Source organism: Pyrus communis, chromosome 11, assembly GCF_041283825.1.
Source record: "Pyrus communis isolate YQ-2024b chromosome 11, ASM4128382v1, whole genome shotgun sequence".
Lineage (NCBI taxonomy): Eukaryota > Viridiplantae > Streptophyta > Magnoliopsida > Rosales > Rosaceae > Pyrus > Pyrus communis.
Genome location: NC_142575.1, coordinates 22469703 through 22488920, shown reverse-complemented (window position 1 = coordinate 22488920; position 19218 = coordinate 22469703). Strand labels below are relative to the sequence as shown.

At 35.5% G+C, this 19218-nt stretch overlaps 1 protein-coding gene across 2 annotated transcripts; it reads right to left on the bottom strand.

Annotated features, from left to right (window-relative positions):
* Nucleotides 1–8678: 8678 nt before the first annotated feature.
* On the bottom strand, nucleotides 8679–17472 carry LOC137743921 (isoeugenol synthase 1-like). Of its 2 annotated transcripts, none has more exons than XM_068483849.2 (5): nucleotides 16984–17472; nucleotides 16689–16823; nucleotides 16303–16531; nucleotides 9384–9587; nucleotides 8679–9013 (listed from the first exon to the last, which is right to left on the bottom strand). In XM_068483849.2, exons 1-5 carry the CDS (start codon nucleotides 17170–17172, stop codon nucleotides 8820–8822), a joined length of 951 nt encoding a protein of 316 aa, XP_068339950.2. In that variant the 5' UTR covers nucleotides 17173–17472; the 3' UTR covers nucleotides 8679–8819. The 2 variants fall into 2 exon arrangements, with proteins under 2 accessions (XP_068339950.2, XP_088535168.1); XM_088679042.1 differs by having other exon boundaries at nucleotides 16677–16823; nucleotides 16984–17245.
* Between the last annotated feature and the right edge of the window lie 1746 nt (nucleotides 17473–19218).

Genomic DNA, 19218 nt, shown 5'->3' with positions numbered 1-19218 from the left:
TGGTGTCCCCGTGTCCCCACTGCCGCAGAACCAAACCCCTGAAGCGTTCTCCAAGTTCCCTGCACCCAATTGCATCAGATCCCAGCTCGTAGCTGGTGATTCGGTACACCTAGCCTGTGATATACTTGATCGCGCCCCCCTTGGGAACACATATGCTACAAAGCAGTGGATCTGTGCCTATCTATCTCAGGCCTGTAGCCCAGCCCAATTTTGCGTTTGGGCCGCACGTTCAAACTATTCAACCTACCCGTGGGCTTTAGCCCATTACTTTGGGCCTCGAGATTTAATTGCCTATTTTTAGGCACGTTGGGTTATATATATATATATATATATATATATATATATATATATTTTTTTTTTTTTTTTTTACCCACACTTTAAATTTGGCCTGAAGTCCAAATAATTAATTCAATTATAATTATAGACCTGAAGTTCTATTTGCATATTTTTATTGTTGCATATTTCTGTATATATATTTGTGTCTGTCTGCAGGAACATATGAACCTGAAGTTCATAATAGAAACATGCCTAGTTTGAAAACCTGAAGTTTTCCTTAAAAACATCACCCATGAAAACCCAAAGTTTTTTTCATGTAAATTTAAAAGAATGCATGTCTATTAGAACCTGAATGTTCTACTCCTATGTGAATGTGAATGGATTGATATTCTTCTCCATTACACTAATCACTTATTGTCCATTTATTTTGTGATAGGAACATGTCGAATTTGAACAAACTCGACTTTACCGCTTTAGAGGTATTTGGAAGGAACTACCTCAAGTGGGTCCAAGATGTGAAGCTCCGCCTCACTGCAAAGAATTTGTGCCTCACCATTAAAGATGAGATGGACAATCCAGTTAGCGAAGTTAAGAAAGCCACTACCATGATCTTCATTCAAAGACATATTCATAATGCATTACAAACTTAGTACCTTGTTAAGGAGGATCCACTAACACTCTGGGTTCTTTTGGCTTATCGTTTTGATCACCAAAAGGACATTTTCTTGCCTGAAGCAAGACATGACTGGCAGCATTTGCACTTCCAAGACTTTAAGTCTGTGAATGAATATAATTCTAAAGTTTGTCAGATCCGATCACTTCTCAAGTTCTGTAACGAGACCTTGACTGAAGATGATCTCCTGAAGAAGACCTATTTGACATTCTCGGCTACTAATATTGTCCTACAACAACAATGTAGAGCTTAGGCGTTCACTAAGTTTTCAAATTTTATCTTTGTTTTACTTCTCGCTGAAAAGCAGAATCAGCTATTGATGAAAAATCATCAAGCTAGACCTATTGGGGCGACTACTGTGCCTAAAGCACATTGTAGCACAAACAAACGCCCAAAACGTCAACATAGGCGTGGTAGGGTAGGCTAGAAGCCACTCTATCAAGGTCAATAAAGTCAAGGCCTATCCAAGGGAATAAACCAAGCCCGAAGCGCCATAACCTTGCCCCCAAGGCCCCAAACTTCAAGAATAAGGGCAAAACACCTGAAACCATGGATGCGGACATGTGCTATCGCCGTGGTTCAAAAGACCATTGGTCCCGTGTTTGTAGTACTCCCCAGAATGTTGTAGCTGAATATCATTCTCATCATAAGAGGTTTGAATCAAACTTTATGCAAGTGGATGATCCGCAGAGTACCAAGATGGAGGTTTCTGAATTTCAAGAGGTTGTTACCCCTATGGAAGATTAGAATCTTAGACATAAACTATTTTGTCTAGTTGAAATTTAGACATTGGGGCCGAATTCCACCTAGTGGCCAAACCCCCCTTGTTTTTGGTTAAATTTTGAACAATTTTCCTTTATGTTTGGATTATTTGTGGTGATTTGTTTTTGGATATTAAGTTTTTCATTAATTACCATCCTTGAATACTTAAAATTATTTTGAATGGATATTTATTTTTAGAACTTTTATGCATGTGACCGATTCAAATTAATTTTCATTCTAGGTATGACTAGTGATGAAGTTAGTTGTCTAGCAGATAGTGAAACCATGCGTACTATTTTGCGTGAACACATCTATTTTACTAACTTCATACCTAAGAATGCACCTCTGACAACCTTCTGAGTCCCATCCAACCTGATTGAAGGATACGGTAAGGCACATATAATGTTGTCCAATGGTAGAATTTTAACCATTGATGAGGCACTTTATTTGTTTAGTTTAAAGGACATTAGAGATAATAATTACCACATTGAAACCTATGTAGAAAATGGAGTTATGTGCATCACTTACCACGTTGAATTTATGTGCATCACTTCCTACGAATATGGCCAGAAGCGTATTCTAGAGAAGATGGAGCGTATTTGAGTGATCTGTATACTATGACCATACGCCCTATAGAAAGCCACTATGTGGCTGACCCTACCATTGGGACCGTGCACGAAATTACACTTTGGCATGATCGTTTAGGACACCCTAGATGAACAACGATGCATTGTATCCTTAAATCATCACACGGGCATCCACTACCCAAAGCTTAGGTTCAATTCAAGGAATCGCATGTCAAACCTGTTTTTTGGGAAAACTTATTATTAAGCCTTCTTATGACAAGATTCGTTCGAATCCTCCTATTTTTCTACAAAGGATTTAGGGGGGTGAATATTTTGCTGCATCATTTGGACACTTCCACTTAAACTGTGAGATCCGATTTTAAGAAGCATTTTCTCCACATATGAGAAACTGAGACAGTTTCTGGTTTATTTTATTTTATTTATTATTATTATTATTTATTTTATTTATTTTTATTTATTATTATTATTATTTATTTATTATTTTTTATTATTATTATTTGTAATCTCAGTTGAAAGGAGGGTAACTCATATGAATTTGAGAAAAAGTAGTGAAGGATATGTTTGTGTTTATATTTTGAGGCCTACATAAGGCAGTTGCTGCCCAAGCCAATTGGCTCTAAGTACCATACATATATTTGTTTTCTTGTTGTTTAACTGAATGGGGAAATGCATATAGGTCAACATGTTTTTATGGTTTAATTGTTGATTTTATGTTTAACGGTATATATATGGTTCAATGCTTGATTTAATTATGTGTGGGGTTGGTGTGAGTGATATGCCACATAATTGTGCAAATGTCAAACCTTATTAGAAGTCATAAGGCGGTGACGACTGCACCCTGTTTGCCTCCCCTGGCTCAACCGTCAGCTGCCACTGTTCCAACAGAAATGGACCACATGTTGGTTGATTTGGTTGGTCCTGGGGTCTCCCAGGCACTGGCCTCATCAGCCTCATCAGTGGTGCTACCTATTAGCACCAAGCGTGGTCACCGCCACCCCCGCACGCCATACACGCCATCGGCATCCACTACCGATGCCTCGGGGTCACAACAAGGTAAAGTTTAATAATGCCCCGCACGTTGATAACTGTTTATTATTATTTTTTCTATAATGCTTTGGTGATTTCTCCATATACACTATTCTACATGATATTGGATTGCCTAATGATGCTAGGAGGGTGGTCATTAGTTCTTTTAGGGAACAATGTGTCTTTGAAAATGTTTGTTCAATTTTTCTGCTTAATTCTGAGTTTTACTAGTTAAATTTTGTTCAAAATTTGAGCTACAGCTGCTCTAAGTTCGATCTTTAGTTAGTTAGGTAAGTAGAAATAAAATGTGTAAAGTGGACATATCATTGTGTTGTTAAAATGCATATGCTTGCATGACTTGAAAGTAATTTTTGTTTACTTATGCAAATGGTGTAGTTGGATTGTATTTATATTTTGTAACAGTGCATACGATGTTGGCAAAGTAGAAACCTTATAAGGAATACCAAATATGAAATATGATAAGAATTTGGTTGCTAAATGACATTGCAAATTAGTAAAGAATTGCCTAGTGACGGTTATTAGTTTTAAGGCGGCTGTGCCAAGATATTATCCGCAATTCCTTAGTTTGAAAAGTATTTGGTCAAGGTATTGTTATGATTTTAGACGAATTATTTGGCGGTTGACTATGTGATTGAGCCCCTTTGGTTTAGCAATGAGCGAGAGACATGTTTCAGGACATAAAATGGGTGGTGGCTATCATCGGTTCTTTATGGATTGTTTGGAACATTTCTTGGTTGTGTTTTTCTCATGCCTTTTCATCAGGTATAATTTTTGTTCATATTTCAACTTGTGCATGGTAGAGTAGCGGGAAGACAATGTTGAAAAAGCTAAATGTCTGAGTTCTTATGCAATAGAATGGGTTTGTTAGTATGGTTATTTCTGCATTGTTTCACCTTTATCTTTAATGCCTGATCTATCCTTTTCATCACTACTATTGAATATGTTCTTGTTTTGTTATATGTTTTTAGAGTCCAATAGTTGTGATGTGCCTCCACTGCTGGTAATTAAAGTAGAAAGAAATTTCGATGAACTTAGTTTTGTTATTTTAGGTTCAGTTTGTTAAGTTATGTCATTTAAGGATTAAAAAGTTATTTTATATATGTGTGTGTGTGTGTGTGTGTGTGTGTGTGTGTGTGTGTATGTGTATTGTTTATTGTTGTCATCATTCCGAACCTATTATTAAACAGTTGTGATCATTGTGTTTGATACATATATTGTTTATGTTATTTTCAGGGTTTTGGGAAATGTTTTAATTATAGGGAGGTTATGCCAAAATTATAGAAGGATTTGTTATTAGTTTTGGGTTAACGTTAATTTTATATTTCTTTGCAGCTAAGAAAAACACTCAAGGACTTTGTCGCCAGTTGAAGACGGCGAAGATCACCCGGGTGACCAACGACGGAGTAGCATAGCGCATTGGCCCACGACATTGGTCACGTCATTCAAACCTATTGCCATATGCAATGGAAGTCTTGGAAGGCGATGCCAGATGAGGTAAAGACGAATGTGCGCGCACAATTGTCGGTAAGTATCCTACCTTTTAATTGTTTTTCCTTTAAATTTTATATATTTATATTACTTAATGTATGTAATTAATTTGTTACATTGCAAACAAACTATAATTTCGATGACATCAACAAGTATATGTTGGCGTATGTCAACAGGCTCTTCGTTGAACAGTACAAGCAGTCGAAAGACAACCTGCACCAATATTTTGAGATATTTGATGATCCGCAGGTTGCTTTTGAGGAGGGTTGCCCAAAGGAGTTTGAGGACAAGAAGATAATTAGGCGTGGCTCTGCAGTCATTTTCAGAAGCCCGGCTATATGGTACGTTTTTTATATTAAGTTTATAAGTATTACACGTTTCTTACTAATGTTTATTGATTTTTTTTATATTTCATTTAAATTTGAACTAATACGTTTTTTTTTTTTTTTTTGTATAATAGAAGAAGGTGAAAACCAACAAGAGCAATCAGGAAAAGAAGACTCTTCTCCACCATTCCGGTTCGAGACCATTCTCATATAGGATGGAGGCGCAGCAACGGGTAATAATAAAGTTTTTCATATTCAATTTTTATTCTGTCATTAATATATTTTTTTTTCGTACTAACATTTTTCTTCTCTTGTTCTATTTAGGGGGTGTTCAAAATTATAGGATATCTATGTCTTTAGCGACGTTTATGTTCGACCTGGGGATGAGTTGGCCAAGTCCCTTCACGTAAGTATTCTTCAATTGTAATTACTATCTTATGCATTCAAGTTTTATGGTTATTATTTGAATGTTATAATTAATAGTTGATGTTATATTACACATGCGAGAATAATGGAGAAGAGGCAGTTGGTTCTTCCAAAGTCTGCCTCCTAGCTTCCTCCCAAGACTCCGCTCGAGTCTGTGGATCCCCCAAAAGATACGGGGTTTCAGATCCTTACAGAGACCTTGGATCAGACTCTTCGGCTAAGACTGGTGACGTATTGTAGGGGGATGAGGAATGCACGGCAGCAGGAACCTTGAACCTCTTCATCATCACAGTCAAAGAGTAAGGTGATAGCTTTGGCAGCAGAGGTGGCTGACCTTAGGACTGAGCTCACCTCGTATAGGAGCCAGATGTCACAGATTGTACAAGCCCTCAGTTAGTCTGGCATTCGTCTCCCGGATCTTCGTCCCCTGTCGACATCCGAGCCCCTCCAACCCGAGCATGCCCACAACTCTGCCCCTTCGACCTCTCAGCTCGTCCACAACCTTGAGACCTTCCAGTCGCCTTCGAATGACGATCCCGTAGATTATGCTGCATTATGTTCTTAGTTTTTTACTCCCTTACTTTTTAAACATTTTTCTTGGACACACATTTATATTAATTTAAATAAATTATTTTTCTCTTCATTACATTTTTTAATTGCAATTTAATTTTATTACAAAATTAAAAAAAATAACAAAAAATTAAATTTAAAAAAAAAAAATTTTTATTTTTGCCCAACGAATACCTTCGTCTCGCAAAACTCTAGCGACTAACAAGGTTTCGTCGCGCAAGAATAAACTATCATTGCACAAAGTTTAGACTGACGAATATTAGTCGTTCCACATTTGTATCCTAGTATTTTGTGCGACAAACACATTCGTTCCTAAAAATGTTGTGCGATCAAGGCTAAACCGTCGTGCCGTGTTGTTGAGACCAATGATATTGTTCGTCGCGCAAAGTCTTTCTTCACGATCTTTGCACGACGAAGTTTCCGTCACATTGAAATTCGTGTGACAGAAATACACTTTGCACGATCAATTTTAGTTCGTCACACAAATAGTAAAACGTGATAGTTTTTTATCAAGGACGTGAAGGATTTCATTGACAAGCAATCTACTTGTCAATAAAGTTGTTCCTCTCTCTCTCTCTCTCTCTCTCTCTCTCCCTCTCCCTCTCCCTCCCTCCCTCCCTCTCTCTCCCTCTCCCTCTCTCCCTCTCTCCCTCTCTCTCTCAGAGATGTTTGATTTTTTAGCAAACTAGAATGTGTTTGTTACACATCACTGGAATACACACACACAATCATCAGTGTCTAAAACGGGGATATTACGTTAGCTTCCTTTGGTCATTTATATGATCATTCATGTATTTGGTTTAGTAATTTTCCTTCTTAATTTAATGTTGTATAGGTTAAAATTTGACCTGTTTGGAACTACAATCTCTCGAAGTTACTCGTTGTAATTTCATTTGTGTTAAAAAAAATGGGGGATATCATACCTTTTCTCCACCTTGTACGTACGCCTTTTTCATGTTTTTTATTTTTATTTTTGTAACACCACTCTTTTCTCATGAGATTAATGACTTTCAATACCAGCATATGATTCAATATTCTAGTAGATACAGGTACAGTGTTGAGTTTCTAGCCATTTGTTTTGAGTTCAAAATTCCTCCTCCTCTAAGTAATGTAGTAGTTTCGAATCCTCCCCCCCTCCCCTCAATAATAATAAAAAAACAAAAGGATAATACTTGCATTCCCCCGTTGGGGATGAGCTAATTCTCCAACTTGCAAATAACGTATCTTCATGCACAAATTTCATCATCGAAACCGTTTTATCTCTTCATCTTCATTAGAACATCATCCCTATAATTAGAGAAATAGCAAATTAACAAGAACCTAGTGGATAGGGTGTTGAATTTCTACACATGCGTTATGAGATCAAAATTCCCCTTTTGCTAAATTATTATAACAGTTTCGAACTTTCTCGCTTTACTTAGTAATAACAATTTTTTTTTAAAAAAAAAAACCTATCCAGAAAATTGTACAGCAAGAAGGATTCATTATAGGCTCAAGCAACATTCTTCCTTCGTTTTTTATTTTACAAATAGTAGATGTCATACAACCACTTGAGAAAGGGACATACATACTATATGTATATGATCATGGAAATGAAAATAAAGAGGCGCCAAGAGAAGAAATTTGGGCTGAAAATTTAGACCCACGATGTTTCTTAAACGTCATATAATTGTGATTGAATGGCATTGCTGTAGTGCCATTAAATGATTTTCGTTGACGTTTGCAAACGCATGACCAAGGATGGCGTTGCAATCACGTCATGCAACTGCTAGTGTTTTATCCATGAATGTGTGAATCTCTTAGCTGTGAATTTGTGGTTTCCTACCTTCCCTTCGTTGCCATAACCACACCCACCCTAGCCACCACCTCTCTCTCTCTACCCCCAGCAGAAGGCATGTTTGTGGGACTTATGATCTCCTGGATTATTTTCTTCACCATTATATTATGGAGAAAAGTTCAACCAAGTTTTAATGTTTCAACCCATCCTCCACTATCCAGTTGAAAGAATACTAGGTTCTAGGGTGTCTTGAATGAGATTCACACATTTCTTCGCCTCTTGGAAATTTGAACTATAATTTTACTTGTGAAAAGTGGTTTAGCTGATTTTAGCCCATTGAAGTTCATGTGCATAAGTTCGGATTAGGACTTGTCAAAAATATTTTCTTAACTCAAATTTTTAATCTTTTAGTCATCACTATTTTTCTTTATTTATGGTAGTATTCTCAGAAGCTTGGTTTGAACAATGATTGTAGATTCATTACTTCTTAAAATGTGTAAAATGGTAAGTGATGCTTCCGTCTAACCTAGTGCTTGTGTGTGTTAAAGGCTATAGGTGATGAGTGAAGTGTAGTTGGAAAATGGCTATTCTGGTTCGGCATTTCTCCATTTTCCTTATTGTTGTGTTCTTTATTATTGCAGTTGGAAAATGGCAGCAAAGTAAATTGTAGGATCTATTGTGGGAACCTTTGGGCTTGCGTATGTTTTCGACACTACTATATCTAACAAAAAGATATTTGGAGGTAGTTTTGATGATAAAACTACGTGATGAAATCATGACTATATAAGCACAATGTTATAGGATATAAATCCGTAATTATATTATACCGTAGCAAATAAAAAGAAATTACAATACTACTTTAAACAAGCAAATATCAAGGAAGCTAATTAGAATGCTGCTAATTTTGGATTGGGAGGATCAACCAAGCAAATATCAAGGAACTTATCAATGGGAGTGTACTTGTAATCAGGATATAATTTTGAGGCCTCTAGGTCATTTACCGTGAGTTCAATCCTCGTCTGACCTTTGATGAATATGCTGTAAATGACTGCCGCACGTACATTGTCTGGGTGAGGAAGGGCTACAAGAAATTGAAGCAAAATGCTTGTAAAAAAAAAGAGATCATCACCATCCATTTGTTTAGTGAATAATGACATGCATTGTTTTGTTTATGACTGTAAAAATGATTTGATTATCTAGTTAAACTAGATGGTAAGCCCTTCGGGCTAGCTAAAATGATGAGGGACAATGCGGTAATATGTTAGGATTATGATTAGTTCGATTTTCTCTAACGTACGCAATGAAGAAAAAGTGAAATGAAATGTTCATTTTCTTTTTGATTAAAACTGCAAGAAACATAATTTGTGTATCCATAGAGGAATGTATGATGTATGAACCCACCATCTTTACTTTGTTATACGCAGTTGTATGTAGATTAGAATTATTCTTACTCTCAGAGAGCTTGAGGATTTCTTGTTCTGGCATATGAATCCTTCTAAGAGTCCGTCCGGTCTTCTTCTCCCAACAAGAAATCAAATCCACCTGAGATATAATGTTTCCTTGTGGTCTACAAGTAAGGACATGATTGGCTGCCCTGGGATCTGTTGCTGCTTTTATTGTGTATGTGGCTATATCTTCCTCATAATTCAGCACAACTATAGGTATCCAAAAAGGAATTGAAAAAGAGAACAAAGAACACAAAGAAAAATAAGATTATTTTTTCGTATTATTGGGTTTTCAGCTATAGATTTCCTACGTAACATAAATAAATGCAACAATATAACTTTTTTTTTTCCATCAAAACAATGATATAAATTACAACTGTCAAAAAAAAAAAAAAAAGAATATTCATTCGATAAAAATGTGTTTACTATTGAGTGATGTAAGATTCTGATAGAGACATGCGGCATTGATGTTGTACATGTGCCATAATCTCGTGAGTTGAGTAGCTATAAGGTTGCTTAGTCTGTAAGCTTTGTATGTAGTATATAAGGGAATGTTCATCTATAACTAATATGGTAAATTTTAGTAAAAGATATTATATAAGGCTTCCATTCCTGGTTCTTGTTGAAGGTTTCTCTCTCTTGAGATCTTCTTCTGCTACTGTTATTATGGTATCATGAGCTTAGGTTTTTCTTCGAACATGAGTCTCAGTGATAATCTGAGTTGAATTTGTGTAGTTCATGTCTATAATTTCAAGATTCTGGTGTTGTTGATCGGTGTTCTTCAACTATGGCAATGGTTGCAATTTAGGTTGTTTCTGATTGAATCTTTGATTTGTAGCTTATGATTATTTGATATTGAATCTTTAATTGATGATGAGGCACAAATCCATATCTATTTGACTATTTGTTATAGATCTAAATTGTGATGATTCTTGATATGAATTTGGTAGTTGTTGATATGAATTATGTGAAAATTGAGCATGAAGAGTTGTGTTAGGGCATGGAGCCTAAATTGTTTGAGAAAATTGAAGAAATTAAGTTGTCTAGGACATGAAGCCTCAATTTTTCTTTAAGAAGTTTGGATTTTGTGAGCATGAAGCTCAGTGTTTGTTGCTTATTCTTGGAGAAGTATGGAGTTTGAGAGAACAAAGTTCTATAAATTGAAGTTGAAATTTGTTATGATGAAGCTCTATATTTGTTATTGTTTGTATACTAAGTTCATTTGGTGATTTAGTTCTAGTCTTTCTATCAATTTTAACCATTGAAAATTGATGGATTACTTGGTATGCTTACCATTCGATTGAATGATAACAACTTTGCAAAGTGGTCTTTCAATTTAGATCAGTTCTTAAAGGTTATGATCTCTTTGATTACTTTGATGGATCTAATGTTTGGCCTCTTAAGTATGTTGTTTGTTTGGAGAAAGGAGTTACAAAAGAATTATAGAGGCATATCGTGAGCGGATAAAAGTTGGTAAAGCTTTACTTAGTCTATTGATTGCTACACTGGGTGATAAAGCAATTGAGTATGTAGTTGGAAGCAAAACAACTCATTAAGCTTCGACTCATTTAACTCATTGATATACTATTGTGTCTCGAGCTAGGGTTAATCACCTAAAGACTGAATTTCATACAATCAGAAAGGGGGCTGATCCTGTTGAGAAATATCTTTTTCAAATTAGGCATTTTAAAGATCAAGTCTTGGCTGCATGAGAGAGTGTATCTAAGAATGATTTGATTGTAGCTGCCTTAAGATAGTAATAGTGGCTAGTGAATCACTAATCACCCCAAAAGATTTTCAAGCTCAGCTTCTCAGTGCTGAGAGAAAGCTGAATAGTTGCAAACCCCAGCTACATTTCCTATGGCTGACCTACTTTCACAAGGAGAATCATCTGCAATACGTGCTCAGAGACAATTTTATCCACGAGAGTCCGGTAATTTTGGTTCTCAAAGGCAGTTTTATCCTGGAGAATCATCCACTCAAAAGTATAACAATTTCAATGGTGGTACGTGTTTTATGGGACAATATCCAAGGAACAATGTAAATAGTAATGGAAATAATGGAGGGTTTACTCAAAACAACACCAGCTCTAATTTCAATTCCATCAGAAGCATGGGTGGTTTCAATGGTTCTAGACATAGGTTTAATGGAGGAGGTAATGGCAGGTTTAACAACAGAACTTCTAGTGGCTATTCTAATCAGGCTGGTAATAATTCAAAAGGGATCTTCTTGGAATTTTTGGAATGGTAACTGTGGTAAAAAAATCAACCATCATCCTTGAGTGTCAAATTTGTAGCAAAAAAGGGCACACTGTTCCCAATTACTTCTACAAGAATGATTAATCTTCCACTTCTGCTGGCATAGTCCCTAAGTGTCAACTCTGTGGCAAATGCAATCATACAACATTGAACTGTTTTCACATGAATAACTATACATTTTGCAACGACCTCATTCTCCCACTGTTATGACAACTAATTCTTCTGTTGGTTTTAAGCTCAATCATGCTTGGATAATGGACACTAGTGCCACACATCATATGATTGGAGAGATAGCAGATTTGAATTTGGTTACACCTTTTAAGGGAGATCAAAAGATTTCAGTTGGCAATGGAGAGTGTCTTCCAATCAAGAGCACTAGTTCAACCTCTATTAAAACTCATTGAAAACCACTGAATCTTATTACAATTTTACATGTTCCTGCACTTGCTAGCAGTTTATTATCTGTTTATACTCTTTGTAAGGATAATAATTGTTTTGTTCTTCTTGATGAGTTTGGCTTTTGGGTGCAAGACAATGCAACAAAGAAGGTTCTAATGAGAGGAAGGAGTAAGGGAAACATGTACTACATTACCAATAGTTTTTTCTTCAACTACAATAAGCTACTACAACTGATTACTTTTCTAGGACGAATGGTGAAAGCTTCTCTCTGGCATCATAGACAAGGTCATCCTAGTAATGATGTCTTGAATAGTATGCTATCTTACTCTAAGGTCTTTACCAACCTGATGTAAATAAGCATGTCTATGAATTTTTTATGTGTGGCAAGTGAAAGCTTCTCTCTAGCATCATAGACAAGGTCATCCTAGTAATGAGGTCTTGAATAGTATGTTATCTTACTTTAAGGTCTTTACCAACCTAATGTAAATAAGCATGTCTATGAATTTTTTATGTGTGGCAAGATATCTAGACAAGTATTTTCCTCTAGTTCTCATACTCCTGTAAAACCTTTTGAGAGAATTAGTAGTGATGTTTGGAGACCATCACCAGTTGTATACACTAAAGGCTATAAACACCATGTCAGTTTCATAGATGATTTTACTCGATTCACTTGGACTTTTCCTATTGCTTATAAATCTTAAGTGTATTATGTATTTGAGAAGTTTTATGCTTTCATTAAGAATCATTTTCAAGCCTTTGTGAAATTCTTTCAATCTGATGGTGGTGGTGAGTACATGAGCAATGCTTTCAAGAAGTTGTTAGAATCTAATGGGATTATACATATGTTTTCATGTCCTTATACCCCTCAATAAAATGGGATTGCTGAGAGGAACATTGACATATTATGGAGACTGCAATTACTTTGGTAACTACTATTAAGTTACCTGACAACTTTTGGTTTCATGCTTGTTCTCATGCCAATTTTCTCATAAATAGAATGCCCTGCAAGTCTTTAGATATGCAATCTCCATATTTTAAGCTTTTCGGTTTTCATCCTGTGTTGAGTTCTTTGAAAATATTTGGTACAATAGTTTATCCCTATGTTAGGCCCTATATTTCTACCAAACTAGAGCCTAGATCTGAGAAATGTGTATTCTTGAGTTATGCCTTAGGGTACAAGGGTGTTATATGTTATCACTGAGGGAAACAAAAGTTTTTCATTGTCAGGCATGTTGTATGTTGTTCATGATGAACAAGTATTTCCTTTTCATACAAATTCAATTGTTCATAGTTCTTAGAATGAAACTACAATTCTACCAAGACATCTAGTGATTGTTCCTTATGTTATTCTTTTATTTGTTGAAAATACTTTTTCCGTTAACACTACTAAAGATGTTGATAATTTTGCCTAGATTGATAATGGTTCTTTGTCTCTCAGTGATGTTTCTAGTTCAGATCTTTGAATGGGTCTACACAGGTTGTACCTGATATTATTGTTCAGGGTATTGGGACTGACTTTTCTTCATAACCTTTCATTCTCAAGTTTGCACTCCTCATCTCCAACATTCTACATAACTTTTGCTACATGTCCATCATGATGCTCAACTTGAGGTAATTCTCATTTTTCTAGTGATTCTAATTCTTCTTCTCCTCAAACATTAGTATCTTCTTCCCATCCTATGCAAACTAGACTTAAAACAGGTGTGATTTTAGAAATAGATATGGTTCTATGGCTGTCTCCGAGTCTGATTCTTCTTAGTTCACTGTTGGCTGTCAAAGAGAATTTGATATCTTGGTTGGTTTTGCTAATGAGTCAGCTTTTAATCTTAGTATTCCAAATGAAGTTGCTTTTAAAGGTTGTACTGCAGTATTGAGCATTGTGAATTCATGTGAACCTACTTTATTTAAGGCTACCGTCTCTCAGTTTCATTGGAGAGAAGCTACGACTGACGAGTTTCAAGCATTACAAAAGCAAGGAACTTGGGAATTGGTTCCTGCCCCATCCAAATTATTGGCAGTAAGTGGGTTTATAAGATTAAGAAGGACCAAATTAGAGCTATTTCCATGTATAAAGCCCGTTTAGTGGCTCAAGGGTATAGTCAAGAGCAGGGGTTAAATTATGATGATACTTTCAATCATGTGATCAAGCATAGTACTATTAGGATTGTTCTTGTTTTGGCTGCTGCACAAAAATGGACTTTAAGGTAGTTAGATGTCAAAAATGCCTTCCTCTATGATGATTTACTAGAGGAAGTCTTTATGAAATAGCCACAGGGTTTTTAGGATCTAGTTCATCCTCATTATGTTTGTAAGCTTGTTAACTCTCTTTATGGACTTAAACAAGTTTCTAGAGCATGGAACTCTAAGTTGACTACCTATTGCCTATTTGAGACTTTGTTGTTTCAGATTTAGACCCAAGTTTGTTTCTCAAAGCTTCCAATATACATGTGGTTGTTCTTCTTCTATATGTCGATGACATAACAATTACAGGCTCAAACTCTCTTCTCTTCTAGCAAGTTATTGACAGTTTGGGTGAAGTATTTGATATGAAGGATATGGGTCCGTTAACCTTCTTTCTTGGTCTTTAGGTCACCTATAAGTCTAATAGGGATCTTTTTATTTCTCAGTCAAACTATGTTAAAGAATTGCTCAAAAAGGCATATATGGAATCCTGCAAGTCATGTCCTACTCCTTGTAAGCCATATACATAATCTAATGGGTTTATTCCTTCTAAGTCAGTATTTTGTTTACCCATCCAAACATTGCATTTGTTGTGAATTTGGCTTGGCAGTTTATGGCTCATCCTACTGATGCACATTTTCATCTTGTTAAGTGCATCTTTAGATACTTACAGTGTACTATTGATTGTGGTCTCACTTATTCTTCAATGCAAACTCTGGATTTCATTGGCCTTAGTCATGCCGATTGGGCATCGGATTTTAATACTCGAAGGTCCACAACAAGTTATGTTGTTTTCTTGGGTCATAACCTTATTTCCTGGCAAGCTAAGAAACAAACTAGTGTGTCTCAAAGTTCAACCAAGGCTGAGTACAAGGCCTTGGCTAATGCAGCTGCTGATATAGCCTAGATTTGTTTGATTTTGAAAGATTTGCGTGTCTTTCTTCCTCAGCCACCATTGATTCACTATGATAATGTTTCTACTTTAGCATTTTGCTCGAATCCTGTTTTCACACTCGTATTAAACATTTGGATACTAATTTCCATTTTGTTCATGAAACGGTTAAAAAAGGTGATCTTCATGTTGAATATATTGCTACTACAGATCAGGTTGCCAATGTTTTGACCAAAGGTCTTCATGGTCTAGCTTTTGGTCATCATTGTTCCAATCTCAAACTGGGATTTCCCAGTTGAGATTGAGGGGGGATATTGAGTGATGTAAGATTCTGAAAGAGATATGTGGCATACCTTGATGTTGTACATGTGTCATAATCTTGTGAGTTGGGTAGTTGTAAGGTTGCTTAGTCTGTAAGCTTTGTGTGTTGTATATAAGGGAATATTCATTTGTAACTAATTTGGTAAATTTTAGTAAAAGAATATTATACAAGGTTTCCATTCTGGTTCTTGTTTGAGCTTTCTCTCTCTTATTTCTCTCTCTCTTGAGATCTTCTTCAGCTACTGTTATTATCTACGAGTCTTCAACCTAGATAAAGTCCACAATCTTTTAATTTTATTCAATTGAATTTTACATTAGAATATATATAGTACATTTACCATAATGAAATGGTAATAAAATAGGTCATTAACGACGATTTTTGTTAATACATTTTACTTCATTCCTCCCTCTTTCCTCTTTGCCACATTTCTTCATACCTATTTTTTACACACTTTGATATTATTTCTAGCTATGAAAGTGAAAATTGAAAACTCAATGAAATATTTATTCAAACAAGTCCTTAGAAATGGACAACATTTTTTGTAGCTGAAGGGTACTTCACACGGCAAAGTCTTTTCCATTTCGTTTGTCAAGCGAGGTAATCGGTGTAATTTTTTTAATATAATTGAAGAAGAAATAGAAGCTGTTGGGAATACAAAGGCAGTTCGGATTTAGGAGGAATGCGCTCTTAAAAGAAATACCACTATAGTAGTCAGTCAATTTTAACTTTTAAGAGTTATTGGTCTCGAGTTCAGTTCAATAGTCTTGAGAATTTTTAAAAAATAATTGAAAGAAAGAAAATGTGAAACTTATGTAAGGACAAGTGCATTAATATTTGTGGTCCAGAAGTGAAATACAACACTTGCAAGCTTACCCTTGGTTTCACCAGTGCCATGAACAATGACTTCCTCACGTTGTTCACGAGGATGAAGCAGATAATCAACAAAATATGCAGCACATGAGTTTGCACACACAGAAGTGTACGGAATTCTTGCTGCTTCCGTCGCCCTTCTAATCACCCTTTTATTCTCATGTAGAGCCTCGAAAGGCGGCAATGCGCTTGCTCTTTCTGGATCATCTCCAAACTCTGACGGAATAAATCTCTGATTTCACAGTCCCAACATGTATATATTGAACGTAGTTAGACATGAACATATATGTAAATGAACTTGACTGAGTAGTCTAGCAAAGAATATCCACATAATCAGTGATTCCAATTCACAGTCAACGCGAAAGAACATTTCTCACATATATTTTCACCTTTATATTACCGGCATCTTTGATGGCGTTGATAATTTTTAACTGTTGAAGATGCTGAGGCGCTGGCAGCGTAGATACTACAACATCAACTTGTCGAAGCGCTGCGACTAGCTTTTCGTGCTCATTGAGTTCACCCTGTTCAGTTCACACCATATCAAATTGGTTCTAACAGGTAATGCACATCCTAAGTATTGAATTGAGTAACTATATATAAAACATGATCAGTTAACTAGTAGGATTTAGCCAAATAAGAAATGAGAGGTTAATTCGCGTTACTATATATATAATTAATTACTTGGAAGATGGTGAGTCCCATGGCTTCATATTCTTTGTGCAGCTCAAGCTTGGAAGGGTCAGTGTTGGGTTTGATTGGTCGGGCGTAGACATAGGTTGGATGGCCCAAAGAAACGCTTGCTTTCACCATGTACTTGCCTAGATACCCTTTTGCTCCAAATATCAGTATCTTGCTCTTCTCACAAGCCATGACCTTCTTCAAAGATATTGTTCTTCTAAGCAAGGGCTATTGTGTTTAATATAGGGAAAAGGAGTGCATGATGAAGATAGAACACAAATTATATGGTGCTCTAGAGTATAGGAAATTTTGCGCATTTGAACTGTTGCATCTTGATTTTTGTCTTTTATTTTAATTTTTTTTATCAAAGATCAAACGGTTAAAAGACTTGGAGTATTCGATACTCTGAAGACCATAATAAATCTTGAAGATGAAAGTGGGTGAACTTTCACATCTTTGCACGTACGTGTCCTTGAAAAACATAGCATGCGAGAACTCAAATCGTTAGAGACCAATGGGCTTTTATCACAAATGATCCTTGAGATTGATCAAGCTCATCATTTTGGTCCCTCATTTTCAAAATCAATCAATGTCGTGCCTAACATTCACTACCGCACATCAATTTGGTCATTCCGTTTAAATTCTGTCAACTATTCTGTTAGTTTTAGGTGAGACCCACAAATCCAATAAAATTGTGACATGTGGATTACACAAAATAAAGGTTTTTCTCGCAAATGGTCTTCGAAATTGATGCAACTCCTCATTTTGGTCCTTGAGTTTCAAAGTTGATAAATTTGGTCCCTGACTTTCACTACCGCACATGCTAGTGTGGGATACTCGTCAGTTAGTTTGCTCTTAAAAACATAGTTTCTTATAGTTTGGCTCATGAATTTTAAGCCATTGGATGACGAGAAGACCTTACGTGATAGCTTTTGTGGGTTTTAGATTTTTTTGTATTTTACTCATCATAATTATCTTTGCACAATTTTGTTGGGAATATCTTTACTTAAAGATATCACGTTATCTTGAAATAATTTTTGTTGGGCAAGAAACAAGTGCAATGCAATCACCTTACGCTACCAAAACAATACTACTTGCCCCATCATTGTTATGGCCACAAATTGAAAGTTGAATTCTTTATAGCCACAAATTTATGAAATACAACTCGACACTCACCTTCTTGTTTCTAACTTGAATAATGCAAGCTAAAGTTTTCTCCATCATTGGTGTGACTTAATCAAGCATTTAAAATCATGAAATCATGAAAAAACAAGGTTACAAAAATTAATTGTCACATCATCATTATGACACAAAAATGTAGGTTTCTAATATTTCTTGTCACATCGTTATTATGGCACTCTAATGTAAGTTTCTAATAATAGTCATACGAAGGATCAATAGTTATACATATTTTTTATATTTCCTCTTGTCATTATATACTTTGTGCATGTACCCATTTTTTACATGCTTGGCTCATGACTTTGAAGCCAGTGCATGACGAGAAGACCTCACGTTCAAAACATCTTAAGAGGTGTATAATGTTGGTTATAAAAGAGGTCCTTAGCACGCAGATAATAATGTGAATAAATTAATTGTCAAATGAATTTTGCTTTTTAAACAAACGATATTATCTACACTAAAGGGAAGTGCGGTGGACTTAGTGTCACAATAGGCTAGTAATAATGTGATTCAATCAATTATTTATTAAATATTATTTTCTCTATTTTAAACACGTTCAAAACATTTTAAGAAGCGGGTAATGCCGGTTATAAAAAAGATCTTTTGCAAATGGATAATAATGTGATTAAATTACATTAAAATAGTCGTCAAATGATTGTAATTCTTTTTTAACAAACGACATTATCTACACTAAGGGGGAAGAGGTTGACTTAGCATCACAATAGGCTAGTAATAATGTGATTCAATTAGTTGTTTATTAAATATTATTTTCTCTATTTTTAAACACGTTCAAAACATTTTAAGAGGCTTGTAATGCCGGTTATAAAAAAGATCTTTCGCACATGGATAATAATGTGATTAAATTAGTTGTCAAATGATTGTTTTTTTTTTTGTTTTTAACAAATGTTATTCTCTACACTTAAGGGGAGGGGATGGGCTTAGCCTCACAATGAGCTAGCAATAATATTGATTCAATCAATTATTTATTAAATATTATTTTCTCTATTCTTATTGTAAATTCTATAGAGACCGATTTTATATGTGAATTCAGCTGGTATA